Raw genomic sequence first — 17,116 nt, 5'->3', positions numbered from 1 at the left:
CTTCTCTTTTTCCGCTCCCTCTCCGTTCCCGGGTGGCTACCAGAAGGGGAGACACATAGACAAGCCCCAACGAGCCGAGCAGAGCAGAGTATCGCAGAGCAGATCATGCATATAATAACGACAACAACACAACACAACTCATAGGGGATATTCTTCTGGGTGCTGGCTCACCTCGTAAAAAGGCATCGTGTCCTGGTTGACTTCCGCCTTCTCTTGCCTTGTTCGTCCTCGTCCTTATTCTCTGGCTGTAGCTGGCCAGGAACTTGATGATATCAATGATATCAACTTCTAAAAAGAGGCTTTCCTCGCAACGAGGGAGAGAGAGTGAGAGTGAAAGAGGCTAGGGAGATGCACAGACAAGAAAATCCCTGGGGATCAGACAGGAGTAGCAGACAACACGGAGAACAGAGTACAGAGGATCAAGACGGCGGAGTGTGAAAGTTGACGATATATCGATAGAGGGAAAGATTAGCATTGAAGGTGGAGAGAGAGAGAGACACACACACACACACACACATCAGCATCATAGGGTATCATCATCATCATTATATTCTCCATACCATACATCTCTCACTCTCTCCTCCTACAGTGAATGGATGAATGGATGAATGAATACTAATCACCTACTTACCCTGCCTCTTCCCGCCAAGTCCAACTAACTCCGCATTTTCTCGCCATTGGAGTCCAGAGAACCTCGGGGGACCACATTGGTAGGTGCTCTTTGAGAAGCTTCATCAGACAAGGACATGACAATTTTGATTTGATTGAAAGAGAAATCTTTGACCCATGTATCTGCCTACAAGCTATCAAGGTCAATAGCACCATACCACACCACATTACTAACTGTCGCCGAGAGAAAACTCGTTGCATGACTCATTGGACACTGCACAACTGGGATATGCTGTACAAAGCCGCCAGCTGACCTGTGTGTGACCTCTCCACGATTGACAACAGGCAGACTATTCTCAACAGGCCCTTTCATGAATTCCCCACAAATTTCACGCCAAACTCCCATTACTCACACAATAGCACTCTGCTTTGATTCTCCTTTGTCTTATGCGGGTCAAATTGCCGCACATTGTTGCATTATTCCACTCTTTGGTGGTGTCTTGCTCTTTTTCAAGCGGACATTGACCAAAATCCAACGCTTGAAGGTCACTCCCGATCACCCTCATGATGCGGCTCCTGTTTGTTGTCGTCACTGTTCTGTTGCTCTCCCTCCCCGCCTAAACAATCCTTTGACAGCATTCGCAATGGCAGGACTGGTGACCAAAGCGCACAAGATGCCAAAGAATAAGAATATTCCCAGCGCAATGTAAATGCCCGTGGTGTAGGCAGAGGACGGCGGTGAGACGAGGTTGTTGACGGCAGAGGATGCGGTTGAATCGCTGGATGTTGGTGAACCACTGTAAGTCACAGTAAAGCTGGGTGATGACAATGGCGACGATGTGAGAACCGTGGTCATAGACAGAGATGTCGCCAGCAGAGGCAAGGTGGATGATGGTGATAGTGTTGGGCTTGCGCTTTCGACTGCCGTTGAGCTTGTACTTGTGCTGAGATCGACTTCACTCACAGTCGTTGACGGATCTGAGGCTTGTGAATCTTCGCTTCGCCATTCCGCCCATTGGGGCCTCGTGATTTCCCCTGACACATCGTCCGCAGTGTTGGACTGAGTGCGAACAGTGGTGTCTATCATCTCCATAACCTTTCTGATGAATCTGGCGCTGTTGTCTGGATGCAGGGCTGTCACAATGACGCGGCGATTGGAGGTTGGAGAGGGAAGGTTGGTCGCCGAGCAGGAGATTGGACTGTGGTCCGGTTCGCAAATGTGTGTCATCGCGTTGCTCAACGGGTCGTCAAGGTGAGGTTCACGAGGGAGGAACGGACTCATTGAGAAGGAAAATGACAAGGAAGGCACGTCGAAAGGATAGGCGGCGTGATGAGGATGGAATGGTCTGACTGCTCGCTGTCAATCTGGGGGTTTCCAGTAAGCTCAATTGGAATTGAAATTGGAATTGGCGAATCTCAGCAAAGTGAGTGGGTTGGGCCAACGCGAGGGAGGAAGGGCGTTGGGACAACGCGGTGACCTGCGTTGGACTGACGGTGCAACCGCACCCAAAAGATGTCGGTGAACAGACGAGAAAATCATCACACAGGACAGAGACAAATTCCACCTCTCAAAGAGCCCAGTCGTTGTATGGAAACAAGGCACCTGGCGTCTGAGTGAATAGAGAGGTCATGCATGCATGAGGCTGGGTATCTAGCGATAAGTGAATCAACGCATAAACGCACCAACGCACCCACACTCCTAGAAGCCCGCTTGCAAAGCTGGAGATGGTTCAATGCCGCCCTTTTGGTAGTGTTTGCTTGCATCTTCTTCACCAGTTACTCATTAAACCCGCTCGAGGGATGAATACTAGGCATCTTGCTCGAGAGCGACGTCTGTTGCCGTGGCCGGCGCTGCGCTTTCATGAGACGCACCAGTCTCACCTTCGCCAGCCTGCCCTGTTGGTCCAGGATGTTCCGATATCGCTGGATCGCCTGACGCCGGCTGACCCTTCAGAGGAGCCTCATCTTCGGCATCCATTTGGAGCAAGAACGTTTCCCAGAGTTCGATCAGCTGTTGGCCACGTTAGCAGATATTGCCGTCCCCTGAGACAGTCAGACATACCTCTTTCTGAGCCTCAACGGCACCCTCTAGAAACGTCTCTACGCCACTCTTGAAATCTTCCACCTTTTCCCGCTCAAATCTTTCCAGTTCACCCCTCATTAGTCGGCCCATGTCTTCGAACAATAGTCGAGCTTGGTGGGCTTTCTTCTCCGCGTCGCTAACACTGGCACCAACCTCGTTCAGCTTGTCTTGCTGGCTTTTACCCTGCCTCAGGAGCTTCTCGTGGGCACTTCGTCGCTTGGCCAACTCGCTCTCTGCCGCATGCCATGCATGGAATGCCTTCTGCCGCTGTGAAAAAGCTTGCTTAACACTGCCAATAAGTCTAATATACTCATCCACGGTAATGCCCAGGGTCAAGATATCTTGTTGTGCTTGTCTTTCATAGAGCTCTCGGATCCTCATCTGCACATCCGACAACCCCTGTAAAGGACCGGAGAATGCGGGAGAGAGGTCAACTTGGGCGAGGCTATTAACCGACGCGGCGAACTCTCCGGCAGCGGCGGCAAGACCCTTCCTTTGGTCAACGACAGTGTCGACGGCCTTCATTAGTGCCTTCAACTGGTTTTCTAGAGCGTCAAGGTAGACTCTGCGGTCATGGAACCAATCATCATGCTCGACGAATTTGCCGCTCGACGAACCCACGTTGATCCCGATAGCACTCAGCATCCCCTTATTTTGACCCAGGTCAGGTTCCCGGTTTTCTTTGTTCTTGACATCAATGTTAAAGGCCTCGCTTTCCAAGAAGATCTTGAGATCGGCATCGTGATGGAGGATCGGATGAGCGGCAATCTTGTTGAGCATTCGCTCCAAAGCCTGACGTCTTGACTCGACAAACTCGCTATCGAACCTACCCACGGCTTGTTTTTCGGGCGGGGGAGGGACGACCACACCGGGGTTGTTGTTGTGCAATGCGTTGTAGAGCCAAAGGAAATCCCGATACCGACGTGATACGGCAAATTCAGGCTGTTTATATGCTTTTGACGTTGTCTAGATCCGTCAGAATCTATAGCACCCTTGAACCAACTTACGTACCTTTGTGCGGACTTGGTATACAATGTGACTGCTGGTTAAATCCCCGACCTTGTGCGGGTCGCCCACCGAAATCTCGAAGCTCGGTTTCGCCGCTTGTTCCACGCTCACGCTAGAAGGGGTTTGTCGGGCGGCAGGAGCGCTGGTCTGTGGCTGGACCGGAGGCGGACCCTTGGGTCTCCCCAGAGGAAGCGTGGTATCTTCATATTCCGAACCGGCGAAACCAGGAGAGGTCGCAGAAGGCTGTCGATTCACTCTGGCTGTGAGTTCTTTCCTCGGCGGAGTTGGTGCCTGATCTACAGATATGGAAGACGGGGCTGGAGCCGGATCTGCGCCTAGGGGACCAAGAGGATCGAGGGAATCATCCACGGCTTCGAGCTTGGTCGGTTGGACTTCGATCTTGCGAGCCGGGATCTTTCGAGACGAAGGGGGCCGCGGGCCGGAGGACGGGGTCTGTTTCGCGGACGACGGGGCTATATTTCAGGTGAGCGTCATGGACTCAGCGATCCTGAGAGTGTGTGTTCATACTGTCATTCGGTTTGGCTGAGCTACCGAGTTCTTGTGGGTTATCTGACTGCGATTGAGAGGGAACATCTACTCAAAGTGGTCAGCGAGATTGGCGGCAATGTCCTCGGAAGCAGTCGCCTACCACCCCATGGCGAGTCATCCATATTTGCAGGTATGGAGAGTTGAACCGGGAGATATAGTACTGTCACTGCAGGTCGAGAAAGAGGTGGTGGCTATTGCCTGGATCTTTCTGCACCGCGGAGCAAAGAAGCCAAACTCGCCAAATCCCCGGATGCACGAATGATTGGCCTCCCACCCTCCGGTTCCGCGAACTCAGAGCCAACTAAAAGCGCACTGGTCGGACAGAGACCGGCGTAGTTCAGGCTTTTGAGAATACAATATTAATATTACACAATTCTATATTGTGACTTCAAGAGAAGAAAGGTTAAGAGAGTGTTGCACAACATCTATGTATACTCTCGATCTGTTGCCGTGTTGGAGCATTACGGGTTTTAGACAGTGGCAGCTCGATCAGGCGCACCTCTCTCCCTATCATAGTCCACCTGCAAGCTGAGCTGGGCACATTATACAAGTAATAAGCATCGCTGCCTTGGACCGAACTTCGCTTCCCAATGGTCTGAGCCATAATGACTCCTAAGGCGACGAAGAAAGAGGGCCAGTTGACAGTAATACTGCCAGGCTCCGTGAACAAGGCCACTAGCACAATGTAGCATGATACAGAGACCAATGTTCCAATATCATCTTTGGTTGGTCTTTCGACAAGCACATAATGTACATTGACCAATCTATTCTGAATGGTCCCGTTCGCTGCGATGCAGAGATGCTCCTCAAAGTTGATTATAATACCCTACTTCTTCCCACTCTTTTTCGGCTGCGTCTGCCCATTCTGTGGTGTGTTTTCTTGGCCAAATGAACTGACAAAGTCCAATAGATTGATGTCATCCTCTGCAAATATGTTTTGCTCCTCCTCAAAAGCCGGTTCCCTTGCAGGGGCTGCTTTGCTCTCCGGTGAGGGAGAGGAAGGTGTGGGAGTGGTCTCAACATCCTGCTCAGCCTTTTTCGTCGTCTTTGCACTGTCAAAGCTGGTGCCGAACCGGGCTCGAAAGCTTGCCAACCTCCCTGACTCGTCATCCTCAACGTTTAAGAGCTCCTTCGACGTGGGATTCCACAAGGGAGAATTTCTGGTGTCTCGAGTCGATCGGTACACCGGTATAGGTGAGGTAGTTCGCATGGTGAAAGCACTCCCGTCAGAGAGCGTAACTAGTTGGGTGAATGTATACGGTCGCTTCGGTCGCTTTATGAGTCGTGCGTGCCGACATGCTTGACAGATATAGGTTGTGGAGGGTGTGGCTGAAGGAAGACTCGGTAGTGAGTTGGGTCGCAGGACAGGACGAAGCGCGACCGACATTGCGGTCCTCGGGTGATGCTGTCGAAGGGGGAGTTTGTGAGCAAAGTGATCTGCAATAGATTGTCTTTAAAGGAGAAGTCGATACCGACAGGATTTGGACTCTGCTCAATAGCATCCTGGTACTGGCAGTGACCAAAGATCTCCGCCAAGCCATGGTTTTCAACTACTCGCCTCACTTACCCGATCTGGTAAGATGGCAGTGCCGCCCTTACTGTGATGTGCGAGCGCCGACGACATTAGTAAAAGTATCTACAGCAATCCGGAAATTCTAGTGTTGTATGCAATGGTCAAGAACTGGGCTTCGATGGTATGTTGAAACAGCCCTTGAAGTCAGAGAAAGTCACATTCTCCAGAGGAAGACGCCATAGTCCGGCGGCATATTAGCCACGAGTAGTAAGAGAAGTTGACATCCTAGGCCTCAGGCTGGTCATTATTCTGGGAAATATCATCCCAGTGCTAGGGAGGAGACAGGGCGGGCGAGGAGTTGGTGTGTCAGGTCCAGAGATAACCTGTCAAGCGCGGTTAGATCGACCAGAACCCCAATTGTTTGAGATGTACCGTAGCCACTATTCGTTCGTAATGTATGATTAGGGTGCAATTAAATGACTTTCAACGTCACTGGAGCACTTTCGACGGCCAGCATTTACCTGGAATTGTTACATGTTGGACCGGGTTTGCGTCTTCGCGGTTCTATTCCATCTAGCCGGAACCGGGTATACCGATTCCCACAATATAACCTTACGAGCATCGCTATTTGATCTTGTGCCCCATAGTTGTAGAGGAACCTCCAGTTTCATTTGTCCTCGAGGTACCAGCATTCCTGAAAACACATGCCGTTGACGACACGTTGAAACTACGAGGCAATATTGTTCCAGCGCTGGTTCTGGTGGTACCGTAGTGAATAACCGGCGATTGAGTCCACGAGGACAGGAACGCGCGCCATGGCCTATGACCGAGCATGATAATATTCTTCTGTATGCCTTGCGCGGACACAAGGGCTGTATTGTATACGGATTGCCGGCCGTGCCTGAGCAAGCCCGATATTGATCCATGGTCCTCTCGCTGAAACAGTGCATAGAAGAAGTTTCGTTTACCCCAAGGACGTGTCATCTCTATCCAAGGAAGCCTAGACAGGTGATTCGCACGAGACAATGAGTCCTTCTCAAAACGTAGCCCTTATGACCGGCGCAGGTAGGCATTGACTCTGCTGTAGACTAGACATGGCTGACGATACGTTTCCTCTCAGCCACTGGTTTCGGCCACACAGCCGCTCTAGAATGGCCAGCAAGGGATGGAAGGTGGTCATCGCAATTATCAACATGGTCAAAGGGCGAGAAACAGCAGAACTGGTAAAAGGCGACTTTATCGAGGCTGATGTCAGGTCTTGGGAGGCTCGGTACTCTGCGTTCAAAATGACCTTTGACAAGTATGGCCGGCTCGACTTTGGTATTCCCCAACCATTGCCTGTGTAATGGCAATCGCTCTGCTGACCTGGGAATCTAGTTTTTGCGAACGCAAGCCTGTCAGACCGCTCTGACCCTTTTCACCCTGGAAATGATGATTCTGATCCAGTCCAGCCTCCGGATCTGAATTCAACGGAGGTAAACTTCATCGGTCTAACATATACAGCTCTTCTCGCCGTGAAGGACTTCCGCAAGAACCCCATGGTCGGGGTAGATCTCATCATGACAGCTTGTGGAGCGGGGCTATATTTGACCCCGGTGATGCCCTTCTACTGCGGTGGCAAACATGGTGTGGTCGGATTTGGTCGTGCCATGGGCGGAAGACTGGTGAAAGAGGGGATTCGAGTCCATGTCCTTGTGCCGGGAATGGTTCCAACCACAATAATGATAGAGGAACTTCTTGCTCATATGGATCCTGCCCTCTTTACGTCTCCTGAGCACATAGCTGCTGCAGTGGTGGACATTCTAGAAAAGAGAATCAGTAGAGCAACGTGTGAGGCAAGTGTGAACAAGCTCTTCTATCGCGATCCTCCAGACTTTCTCGATGAGGCGCAAAGGAAGGCGATGGGAGCCAATAGCTGTTGTAGGCTGCAGAATTCGGACGAGGGGATTGTAGCCTGCAGCCTCAGAGGTGGAAGGGATGCCATATTGTACGCAGGGTCGGCGAATCGACGAGAGGAGGAGGGGAGCAGCAGAGCCTAGGTCTGAAAGTAAAGACAAAGACAAAGTCGAAGAGACCTAAGAATGGAGTCCCCCTGACTGTCGTCAACTGTAGGACTCATCCTGGCACAGGACGTACCGTGGGAGTACAGCAGAAATGAGACCGTTGCTATGAGGGTGAGTGAGAGCATGAGCAGGAGGGTTATAGGAGCATGTGAAGAAGATGGAAAGAGGAAGAGTTGCATCTGCCACCAAGATGAGGAACAGAGATTCTTGATCCCTTGTATTTCGAACATGTCCCCTGGGCGACCTACACAAACCACAAAGATCCCTTCAGCCTGGAGGTGATGCATATCTCAAGGGCTTGTACCATCCTTGTGATGCATCGCTGCGAGTCGAGGTCTCGTTAGCGGCCCTCATGAGCGACAGCTCCTGCGCTTTCACCTCCTCTTCGCCGCCAGCATGATCCCTCCCTCTTCTCTCGATGCAGCTGTGCCCAAACAGAACATTCGCTCTCAGCCAACACAGGGCTATGGATCTGAATCTGAGGCTTGGTTTCTGTGCAGCTTCCAAGAAGTGAAAAAACTCAACCTGCGACAGGATCTGGATCAAGCCCTTCTGATATGAAATTGTACCCTGTGGAGCGTCTTCACTACCGTCTCAAGTGCTATCTCGATGAACGGTGGCAGGCTATGACGATGAGCGACGGGCTTCGAGGCCACAAAGGGCGTGATTTTGCCTGGTGTACCGAGTAAAACCAACCCTATCATCGTGAGCGTTTGCCGTCTCAAAAAACTGGGTATTCGGGAATGCAAACCGCGTTCGCTGCTCTCACACCGGTGGCATGATCACGAAGAATTTCCGAGAGGGCCATTGCCTTTCTCAATCCAATACTTGTACCGAGTGCTGAGTACTTGGTATCTTGTCAGTCCCTTGGCGGTGAGACTGGTCGAAGCTTAACACCAAGGCCTGCTTGGAATGCACCTTGGACATTGGATGCCCCAGTCTGCTGCCGTAATGGCTTCTTCATGGCTTCAAGCCCACAATGCCGTAGCCAGCAAAGCTACCACTTGACCTCAAGGTCGCTTGGTTTGGCTTGCTGCTAGGCTACTATCCACTGACTTTATGATCGGTTACAAGTTGGATGGTCGCCAAACCTCCTTTAGGTAAGATTTCGGGGGCACATGATTGGGAGGAGTCCCCCTGACTGCTGCGTCCGAGCTGGGGGCTCCGTCTTCCCATTAGGATCCAACCAGGTTACAACATCCTCTTCCGGTGGGTTTTGCAGTCGTCTTACAGAGGTGTGGTAAGGAAGCTTAATCAGCATTTCCAGACCGTAGATTCGATGAGATACTGAGCAGAGATGCCCGAGATCGTTGGCTGAGAGTTTCGCGATAGATATCCACGAACTTTCGACATCGGTGTTCCACCGAGAACTACATTTATAAGGACACATGGAGAACATGCTCCTTTGGCTGGGCCTCTGAGACGCTTAGGGGAAGACACCCCTGGACAACCGCTATGCAACCATGACAAAGGTCACCCTCCACTTCCTCCCTGTGAGAACCTCGACTCTCAAATGGACAAAGCGAGATGCTGAACTCACCGATGCCGAAGCCAAGTCCCACGCCCGGCGTTCTTCTCATGTGCTGGCTAAGCATCCCAAGCCCAAAGTGCGTGGTCATGAAAGGGTCGGGTCGCAGTCCATCTTGCGACTAAAGCAAAAGACGAAGGTGAGCCTGCCAATGCCAGCAAAAACTAACGAAGAATACCAACTGACACATGTCGCCGTAGAGAGCCGAAAGAACGAGTGCCAATGACACCCGGCGTCAGATCTCGAAGAGAATACAAACAAATATGCCCCTTAGCATTGGAGACCCGGCTGGATGCGATCCTTTCGTCCGCTTTCCGTGCGTGACTGGGTCGGTTGAGCACAAGTTGTTCCATTTCCGTCAGCTTCAAGACTCCTACTACCCTCTCTTCTGTTCTCCCCAAACTAACGGGTTGATGCTGGTTCATAGTCATGTCGTACGTGCCTGGCAGATTCTACGCCACGAAACCTTGGGCAGCATACGACGTGCTGCGAGACTCGGTCATGCCCGAGATCCTGACCGGGAGTGCATACATGTCTCTTGCTCTGTACATTGCTGCGTCCATTGTGAACACGCTCAAGCCGCAACCGCAGTTCTCGGAAGAGTGGATGCTCACCCGTCAGTCGACAAACTATCGACTATTGAGACAGCTGCTGAAAAATCAGCAGGGTCACCCATGGGACTGGGCCATCACATGCATTGTCGTGGCGGGTTACGCTGAATCCATGGCCGGATTAGCAGACCGGGGCCGAAAACACACCAAAGCCGGCCTCGTTATGCTGCAGGACTTTCGGAACCTCCAACGCATGAGACTTTCTTCAGGATCCATCGCTTTCAAGGTCTTTCTGCAAACCGGAGTGCCGATGATGTTCGCGACAAGTGCTGCGCTCGAGACGGCGATGAATAGTGCATGTCAGAACCTGCGGCGAATCCAATCTTGGACGCGTCTAAAGCGGAGAGCACGTTGCTCTAGCCTCCATTGTCAGTATCATTCCCCTGAATCGGCAGCAAACGACGAGGCCACGGAGCCAGCAGTGAGCTCGAATGGACAGTGTCGTTATTGGACTGCACGGCAACGTGCACTTGGGCCGACAACAGCCATGGGCCGCTTACTGGCACCCAAGCCGATCCAAATGCCCATGTCGGACGAGAGGCTAGTGATGGCAACCATCTACGCTCTCAACGGCATCCTCTGTAATCTGCAAGGCGACGACGCTGCAGCAGAAACCTTTTTAGCCAATGTTGGCGAGATGACGGTGAACAGTCTTGACGAGGGCGTCGACCTGAGTGTGCCACCACGATTTGCCCTGCAGAACTGTGTCCACATTGTTATCGCCTGCGCCGAGAAGCAGGGCCTGTGGTTCTACCACGGTCCAGGACATGCGCTCCCCGCCATGCGCACCTGGGAGGCGCTCGAGTTTGTGGAGATCACGATGCTGACGTCGCCCGCGAAGCTGCAGAAGATCATGGCTGCGTTGCGAGGTTGGCTTTGCTGGCAACCTCAAGAGCTGACGACGGGAGGAGGAGATACATCCCTCTTCAGCGACGACAAGGAGCTGCAAGAGTTCAAGGATGAAATCATCGCCAACTGGAAGGCCAGAAGAGGTTCAGGGACTTCGAGTCGAGAAACAGCCACGCATGCAAAGCACCCTTGACAGTCCAGCTCCGGGTACAAGAAGGTATCCACAGCGACTAAATGCCGCTGCGACCTCATGACAGTATATATACCGGTCGTTCTATGGTCCCCGTTCTCGGTGTACCAGAGTTCATGGTAGAGTGACGCGTCCTGCTCTGATATTCATGGCAAGAGACCACACTTTTTTTTTTGGCTCCTGGTACAAACATGCTGACCAGTGGGATCAGGCTGGAGTGCTGGTTCTTTAAGTCTACTTCTTCAAGGGACGCTTGGAGAATCCGAGGACTTCGATCACCGAGCCCTCCTGTTTCCCCCCTCCGAGGATGGCCGTCTCCTGATATTCCATACTCCAAGTCATGGCTGTGGAGGTAAATACAGTGCGACGACAAAACAACTTTTTGGTGATAACCTCCATCAGTCGTCGTTTCCCCTTTCTCATGCTATTTACACCCTCCAACAACTTTTGAAAGGAGAATTGCGTGTCTTTTGTGCGCGTCAATATCTGAACTATGTTAACAAGCAAACACTGGCGGAATACGTTGAGGTTTGCAAGTGGTGAATCAGTCGCCTCTGATTCTTGCCGAGCGACACCATTCCCAACTGGCGCCAATGGCAGGCAGACAGCAGAGGCGGGTGTTCTGAGATGATAGATAGGACGGCCGCTCTCTAGGATGCGGGCGGATGTGTTGTTTTGAGGGATACGAGTCTCGAATCGGTCTCTATACAACATTCAACTCATCGGTCCACCATTTGGGCAGTACTCCTTTGGGACCCCCCTTAGGGACGGCGTCTGCTCAACAGTGTCGGTATCTGCGTGAATCTCCTTTAGTGGAGTCGTTGACGGCCATTGATGTCAGGGTGGTCCTAAACATGGTCTCGAGGGGGGAGAAAGTTTCGTGGATCACAGATAGAATCCGATCCTTTGATGTTCGAGACTACAGGGAGAGAGGCTTCCTCCCATAGACATTGTAACTGAATCACGTCAGCCGTTTCGTCTCTTTCCTACTATTGGTGTCTGATGTCGGCACTTACTAGAAGATATAACTGTGCATTCGCGGATTGCGCAGTTCGCGTTTCGTCTCGGCAATGAGGACTTGCAATTCGTCGGGATCGCCCCCCAAGACGGCGGTGTAGCCGCGAAGAAGGTAGGCGTCGAGCCCGTTCCTGAGGCTGAAGTTCTCGTAGGCGCCGATCTCCTTGAGCCTGGCGTCTCTGGGCCAGATGCCCTGTGGCACCTTGTAGACGGACTCGGAGACGTCGACGAAGCCGGCGCGCTCCATCTGCGCCTTCCACAGCGTGGGCGCGTTCAGCGACGCCCCCATGGCCTCGGCCATCTCGAAGAACAGTCTCTGGACTTCCTTCAGGTGCGAGTCGGCCGGCAGCGTGCCGTCGTCCGACGTGGGTGTTGGGTACGTGCCCCCGACTTCCATGTACGCGCCGGGCCGGAGGTGGTCGAAGGCCTGGCGGAACAGCCGGTCCCAGTCGCGGATGGCCATGATGAGCTCGCGCGCGTGGATAAAGTCGAAGTTGGTGGTGGAGAAGAGCCATTCGTCCTCGATGTCCTGGACCTCGAATTGGCAGTTTGGCGGCACCCATTCGGGCTGCACGGGCGCGATGTCCACGCCCGTCACAGAGGCCGTCTCGTACTGGTCGGCGGCTTCGATGGCCCAGATGCCTGACCCGGTGCCCAGGTCCAATATCCTCGCCGGCGCGGGGAGCATCGGGGCACGGTGCAGCCGCCCGCCGATGATGAGGCGGAATTTGACGTGCTGGATGTTGTTGCGCTCCTGCTCCCGTTCGTCGATGGGGAGGCCGTACATGTTTCTGCCGTAGGCGGGGTACTGCCGGCCATTTTCCTCGATGCCGTGGCGGATGTGCGATTCGATCGAGGTCACGTAGCTGCTCGCATCGTCTGATACTAACGAGGCGTACGTTTCGTCCTCAAAGGACTGAGTTTCGTCGACATGGATAAGATCCTCATTGTGGGCTGCCATCAGGTCTAGCAAGGGCTAACTTGTGCGAGTAGTAGCCAGCTAGAGGTGCTTTAGAGTGGGAAGCGGAGGAGTGTGTTTGAACGGGGCGTGACGGGGAAATCGAGGGGCGATAAAGGATCCTGGATTCCGAGCCTATTGTGAACTAGTAGCGTGATCCATCGACGAGGCGATGTCGGCTACTTTTCGCACCATCGCGAAGGTTGAGAAAGAGGGGTTACCAGCTCCATTTTGCGATAAACCTTCAACCCTTCCTGAGACGCGATTCCGCAAACGGGACCGGGAAGTATCATGGCGCCACCCTCATTGCCTTCACATGTTGACATGGACGTCGTCTCCAAACTTTTGCAAGATGTGAATGAGCATGTCCAAGCCCTTGGCTCGGGAGACCTCAAAGCACGCGAAGCAGCGGTTGAGGCTTGTCGGTCGCTTGCCGCAACCCTGGAAACTCCCAGTGAGGCGGTGGTGAGAATGACATGGGTCGAGGTCAGCATGTCGTACCATCTACCGTTGACATAGGCATTTCTCTCTGACCCTGAGCGACCACAAACAGCCGAGCCATCTTGCAGCGCTGCGCATGGCTGTTGATCTGCGGCTCTTTGATCATCTTGCTGCAGACCAGGGTTGTCCGAAAACCAGTGATCAAATTGCGGCAGCGTGCTCAGGGGAGCCATGGTTGGTTGGTTCGGCCAGCCCATTGACCACGCAAGGTTTCGTGAAGGGCACTGTCTTCGTGCTGACACGAGCATCGACTCCTAGACCGAATGATGAAGCATCTCGCTGCGATGAACACCCTCCGTCAAGTCGATGTAAACAGCTACGTGCCAAATCCTTTTGCACAAGCCATGACGAAATCCATCTTTAGGGAAAGCATTGTTTTGATGTGCGTTACTTGACACGAAGCGATAACCTGATCCCCTTCACATGAAGCTGATAATATGACCGGGGTGCTGGAGAATATAGGCACGATATCTGCATCCCGATTAACCTGAAGACAGCGGAGTTCTTTGCAGAGAATGGCTATACAAGCCCAACCAATGCACTCGACACACCGACGCAACATACATTCAATGCAAAGGGGAAAACGCATATCTTAGACATATTCGCGCAACAGGGCCAGACCCATGGACTTGCCAGTATGATGGCTACGTGGATGCTCGACCGGCCGCATTGGTCCGACGACGACTTGGGATTCTATCCTGTGAAGGAACGACTAATACAGGGCGTGACGGGCGACGAGGAGTCCGTCTTTCTGGTGGATCTCGGAGGTAGTGTAGGGCACGATCTGGAGAAGTTTCTCGTTCGACACCCGTTCGATACCTTCCCAGGGCATCTGGTCCTTCAAGATCGTGCTGAAGTTATCGAATCGATCCCCGAGAATAGCTTGAGGGCTGGGATTCGCGCAATCGCCCATGACTTTTTCACCCCACAACCCGTACAAGGTAAGTACAGTAATGATTCTGTTTTGTGCACGAAGCCACTCCCAAGGCTATAGCCTGTTCGTCTGGAATACACGTTAAACGACTTGCAGGGGCGAGAACGTATTTCTTGCACAGTATCATCCATGACTATCCCGACGACAGGGCACAGCTGATTCTGAAGAACATCGCTCGAGCAATGAAGAAGGGACACTCCAAACTTATCATATGGGATTTCGTGCTTCCCGACAAGGCTCTGGCCTCGACGCTGACAGCTCTCGATTGGGAAATGATGTCCTTTTACGCCGCGAGTGAGAGGTCGGAGGGTCAGTGGAAGACACTGCTTGAGGATCCCGAGATTGGGTTGAAAGTCAACGGGATCTGGAGCTACAGTCAGTTTGACCAGAGCGTGATTGAAGCAGAACTGGCTTGAGCTGGTACTCATATTCTCTTTATAGCTGAGTCAGTTTCCATGCCGCCTTTCATGAGGATAGAAGTTTAGAGACACTGGTATATCTGACCCAGGCCAGACCTTGGGTCCTCACCTTCAACCTTGAGTTGACTGCTCGTGGTTTGAGCCCATGCTGAGCAAACCCTTTTGTAGATGGATGAATTCGAGGTTCAGTTAGGGACGCGTTCAATAGGTCTGGTATCCAAGATGCCTTAAGGTGAAGGCGTTTTGAGAGGGAAAGGTAAAGACTTGTTGTTCAGGGTCTGGGTGCTTGTGGAAGGGAGTATTTTGATAATGCCAAGGCTTCGCCCACATTGAGCGCAGTAAAGGCGGCAGGGCGGGTCCCTGGCCTGCGCCCGCATGTTGTAAAGAGGCAACTTGTTGTCGTCTCCAACTGCGGCTTCTCCTGGTCTGTAAATTTGTCGCTTGCCCATGCGAATCTAGATCACCCTTACCTGATTGCCTGGCTAACTACCAATTCTCCCCTTCCATGGTCCGCCTGATAACCACTGATCTCTCCTTCCGTGCCGCACTCCGCCTAACATGTCCGACCCAAAAGTCGCGGCCGATTTTGATGCAATCATTCAGGCTGGTATTTCGCTCCCCGTACTCCTCTTTGCGCTTGACGGACCGACCGCCTAACGGGATTTGCAGACCGGCAGCGCAAAAGAAATGAAGCTCTAGCGAATGAGATCTTTGGCAGAAACAAAGCGAACAAGAACACCCCGAGGAGCGCAAGCAAAGGCTCTTTAAGGACGCCAGACCTTGCGAGTCGCATCACAAAGGTATAACTAAGCAGAAAGCCCCGTCAAGCTGGAGGTGTTGTCCGGTGTCCTTGCTGATGGGAGCGGCCGGTATAGCGATCTTCGTCTGTTACAAGTTCAGGCTCTTCCCGTAACATTCTATCCACTCCTCCCTCACGGCCCTCCTCGACCACCCCTCAAACTGCACGCTTATCTCGCCTCGCCTTTGCTCTCGAGTCTTCAGATGCGAACATTGTTTCCTCTCAACCAAATACAAGAGGCTCAGGCATAAGCATCAGAGGCAAGGCGGGGCGCTTCGTGGTAGAGGCCAGCAATTTCGCCCCCGGTACCACGGCCGCCGATATCGAATCTGCGCTACAGGGGGAAACTTTGGACGAGAATGGCGTTAGCGGAATGCTCTCATGTCGCCTTGTCAAGACAAGTCCAGTTGTTGTCGCGGAGCTGGTGTTTACTGAGAAGCAGATTGCGGAGCAGATTATATCCACTTACAACAACCAAAAGGCAGACGGACGTATCTTGCGGCTCTTCCTCAAGCGATCTGGACTAGGTTCTACGGCTACTTCACAATCCAACCAACTCGCCTCCAATCCCGCACCTGAATCGCTGATATCAGAAACACAACGTCTCCCAGATAATGGGAACACTATGGAAGACATCGAGATGGAAACCGAGGCCGCGACCTCTTTCGACGATCGACGCAACCTGGACCCTAAAAACGCTGAAGCGGACGTTCAAGATGGACGCTACGGAGTCGAAAAGCCGCAGTCTTCGGATACACATACGCGCCAGACTGACCGAAGGAGAGACGATGATCGACGAGATCGAGATCGCAACTACGAGCGTAGCCATGACAATGACCACGAACAGGAACGAGAGCGAGAGAGAGAACGTGATCGAGAGCGGGACCGCGATCGAGAGCGGGATCGGGATAGAGATCGAGATCGCTATGACCGTCGCGATCCTCGACCTGCGGGCCACGGCTCCTATCGTCGAGGTGACAGACTTGATGCCTACAACTCACGACCCTCACACTACGGCAATGGAGTCGGCGGAGGTCCCGGATTCGGGAGAGGGATGTTTGGCGGTGGTGCACCAGGCCCCTTCCCACGAGGTGGCGGTCGGATATACGGCGACGACGGGATGCGTGGCGGTCGGCGAGGCGGCGCACCAGGCGGGTTCGGACATAGTGGTTATCCAAGGAGAGGAGGGTACTAGTGATGCCCCCCTGCGTCTATGTGTTTAGACCTACCTGGAGCTTGCGACCAAATTGAGGCAGCGAGCACCTTGCTCGTTATAGCCGTGGACCAGCTCCGGCCACACTACATTGTGCTGTGCTGTGATCTCTTTCCATCGGTGGTCCCAACCCAGCCTTCAATTGTACTTGTACGATGGCGAAGAAAGGAAAAGCAAAAGGAAGACCTCATCGGGCTCGGCTTCGGATCATTACCTTTCCAATCGACAGAAAACCCAAGACTGCCATGTCTGCGGACCACGCACCGCAGTGC

General features: G+C 52.8%; 8 protein-coding genes across 8 annotated transcripts; 4 read left to right on the top strand and 4 right to left on the bottom strand.

Moving 5' to 3' along the window:
• Positions 1-1,198: 1,198 nt before the first annotated feature.
• Z517_02511 (uncharacterized protein) lies at positions 1,199-1,891 on the bottom strand (the record flags this gene model as incomplete). The annotated part of the gene is made up of 1 exon (XM_013431620.1): positions 1,199-1,891. One exon carries the CDS (start codon positions 1,889-1,891, stop codon positions 1,199-1,201), a length of 693 nt encoding a protein of 230 aa, XP_013287074.1.
• Positions 1,892-2,416: 525 nt separating this feature from the next.
• Positions 2,417-4,371, bottom strand: Z517_02510 (uncharacterized protein; the record flags this gene model as incomplete). Its single annotated transcript, XM_013431619.1, has 5 exons — positions 2,417-2,620; positions 2,672-3,658; positions 3,704-4,173; positions 4,229-4,294; positions 4,350-4,371. 5 exons carry the CDS (start codon positions 4,369-4,371, stop codon positions 2,417-2,419), a joined length of 1,749 nt encoding a protein of 582 aa, XP_013287073.1.
• A 704-nt stretch (positions 4,372-5,075) lies between these two features.
• Z517_02509 (uncharacterized protein) lies at positions 5,076-5,636 on the bottom strand (the record flags this gene model as incomplete). Its single annotated transcript, XM_013431618.1, has 1 exon — positions 5,076-5,636. One exon carries the CDS (start codon positions 5,634-5,636, stop codon positions 5,076-5,078), a length of 561 nt encoding a protein of 186 aa, XP_013287072.1.
• Positions 5,637-6,913: 1,277 nt separating this feature from the next.
• On the top strand, positions 6,914-7,801 carry Z517_02508 (uncharacterized protein; the record flags this gene model as incomplete). Its single annotated transcript, XM_013431617.1, has 2 exons — positions 6,914-7,082; positions 7,140-7,801. The coding sequence occupies 2 exons, from the start codon at positions 6,914-6,916 to the stop codon at positions 7,799-7,801; spliced, it is 831 nt and encodes a 276-aa protein (XP_013287071.1).
• Positions 7,802-9,288: 1,487 nt separating this feature from the next.
• Positions 9,289-11,006, top strand: Z517_02507 (uncharacterized protein; the record flags this gene model as incomplete). The annotated part of the gene is made up of 3 exons (XM_013431616.1): positions 9,289-9,492; positions 9,554-9,710; positions 9,781-11,006. 3 exons carry the CDS (start codon positions 9,289-9,291, stop codon positions 11,004-11,006), a joined length of 1,587 nt encoding a protein of 528 aa, XP_013287070.1.
• A 916-nt stretch (positions 11,007-11,922) lies between these two features.
• Positions 11,923-12,981, bottom strand: Z517_02506 (uncharacterized protein; the record flags this gene model as incomplete). Its single annotated transcript, XM_013431615.1, has 2 exons — positions 11,923-11,959; positions 12,020-12,981. The coding sequence occupies 2 exons, from the start codon at positions 12,979-12,981 to the stop codon at positions 11,923-11,925; spliced, it is 999 nt and encodes a 332-aa protein (XP_013287069.1).
• Positions 12,982-13,269: 288 nt separating this feature from the next.
• Positions 13,270-14,829, top strand: Z517_02505 (uncharacterized protein; the record flags this gene model as incomplete). Its single annotated transcript, XM_013431614.1, has 5 exons — positions 13,270-13,464; positions 13,532-13,661; positions 13,738-13,861; positions 13,942-14,420; positions 14,510-14,829. The coding sequence occupies 5 exons, from the start codon at positions 13,270-13,272 to the stop codon at positions 14,827-14,829; spliced, it is 1,248 nt and encodes a 415-aa protein (XP_013287068.1).
• A 561-nt stretch (positions 14,830-15,390) lies between these two features.
• Positions 15,391-16,826, top strand: Z517_02504 (uncharacterized protein; the record flags this gene model as incomplete). Its single annotated transcript, XM_013431613.1, has 3 exons — positions 15,391-15,439; positions 15,502-15,632; positions 15,708-16,826. 3 exons carry the CDS (start codon positions 15,391-15,393, stop codon positions 16,824-16,826), a joined length of 1,299 nt encoding a protein of 432 aa, XP_013287067.1.
• Positions 16,827-17,116: the final 290 nt, after the last annotated feature.

This window comes from Fonsecaea pedrosoi (assembly GCF_000835455.1).
Source record: "Fonsecaea pedrosoi CBS 271.37 unplaced genomic scaffold supercont1.2, whole genome shotgun sequence".
NCBI classification, from domain to species: domain Eukaryota; kingdom Fungi; phylum Ascomycota; class Eurotiomycetes; order Chaetothyriales; family Herpotrichiellaceae; genus Fonsecaea; species Fonsecaea pedrosoi.
The sequence above is the reverse complement of the archived record's forward strand: the minus strand, read 5'-3'. Positions and strand labels throughout refer to the sequence as shown.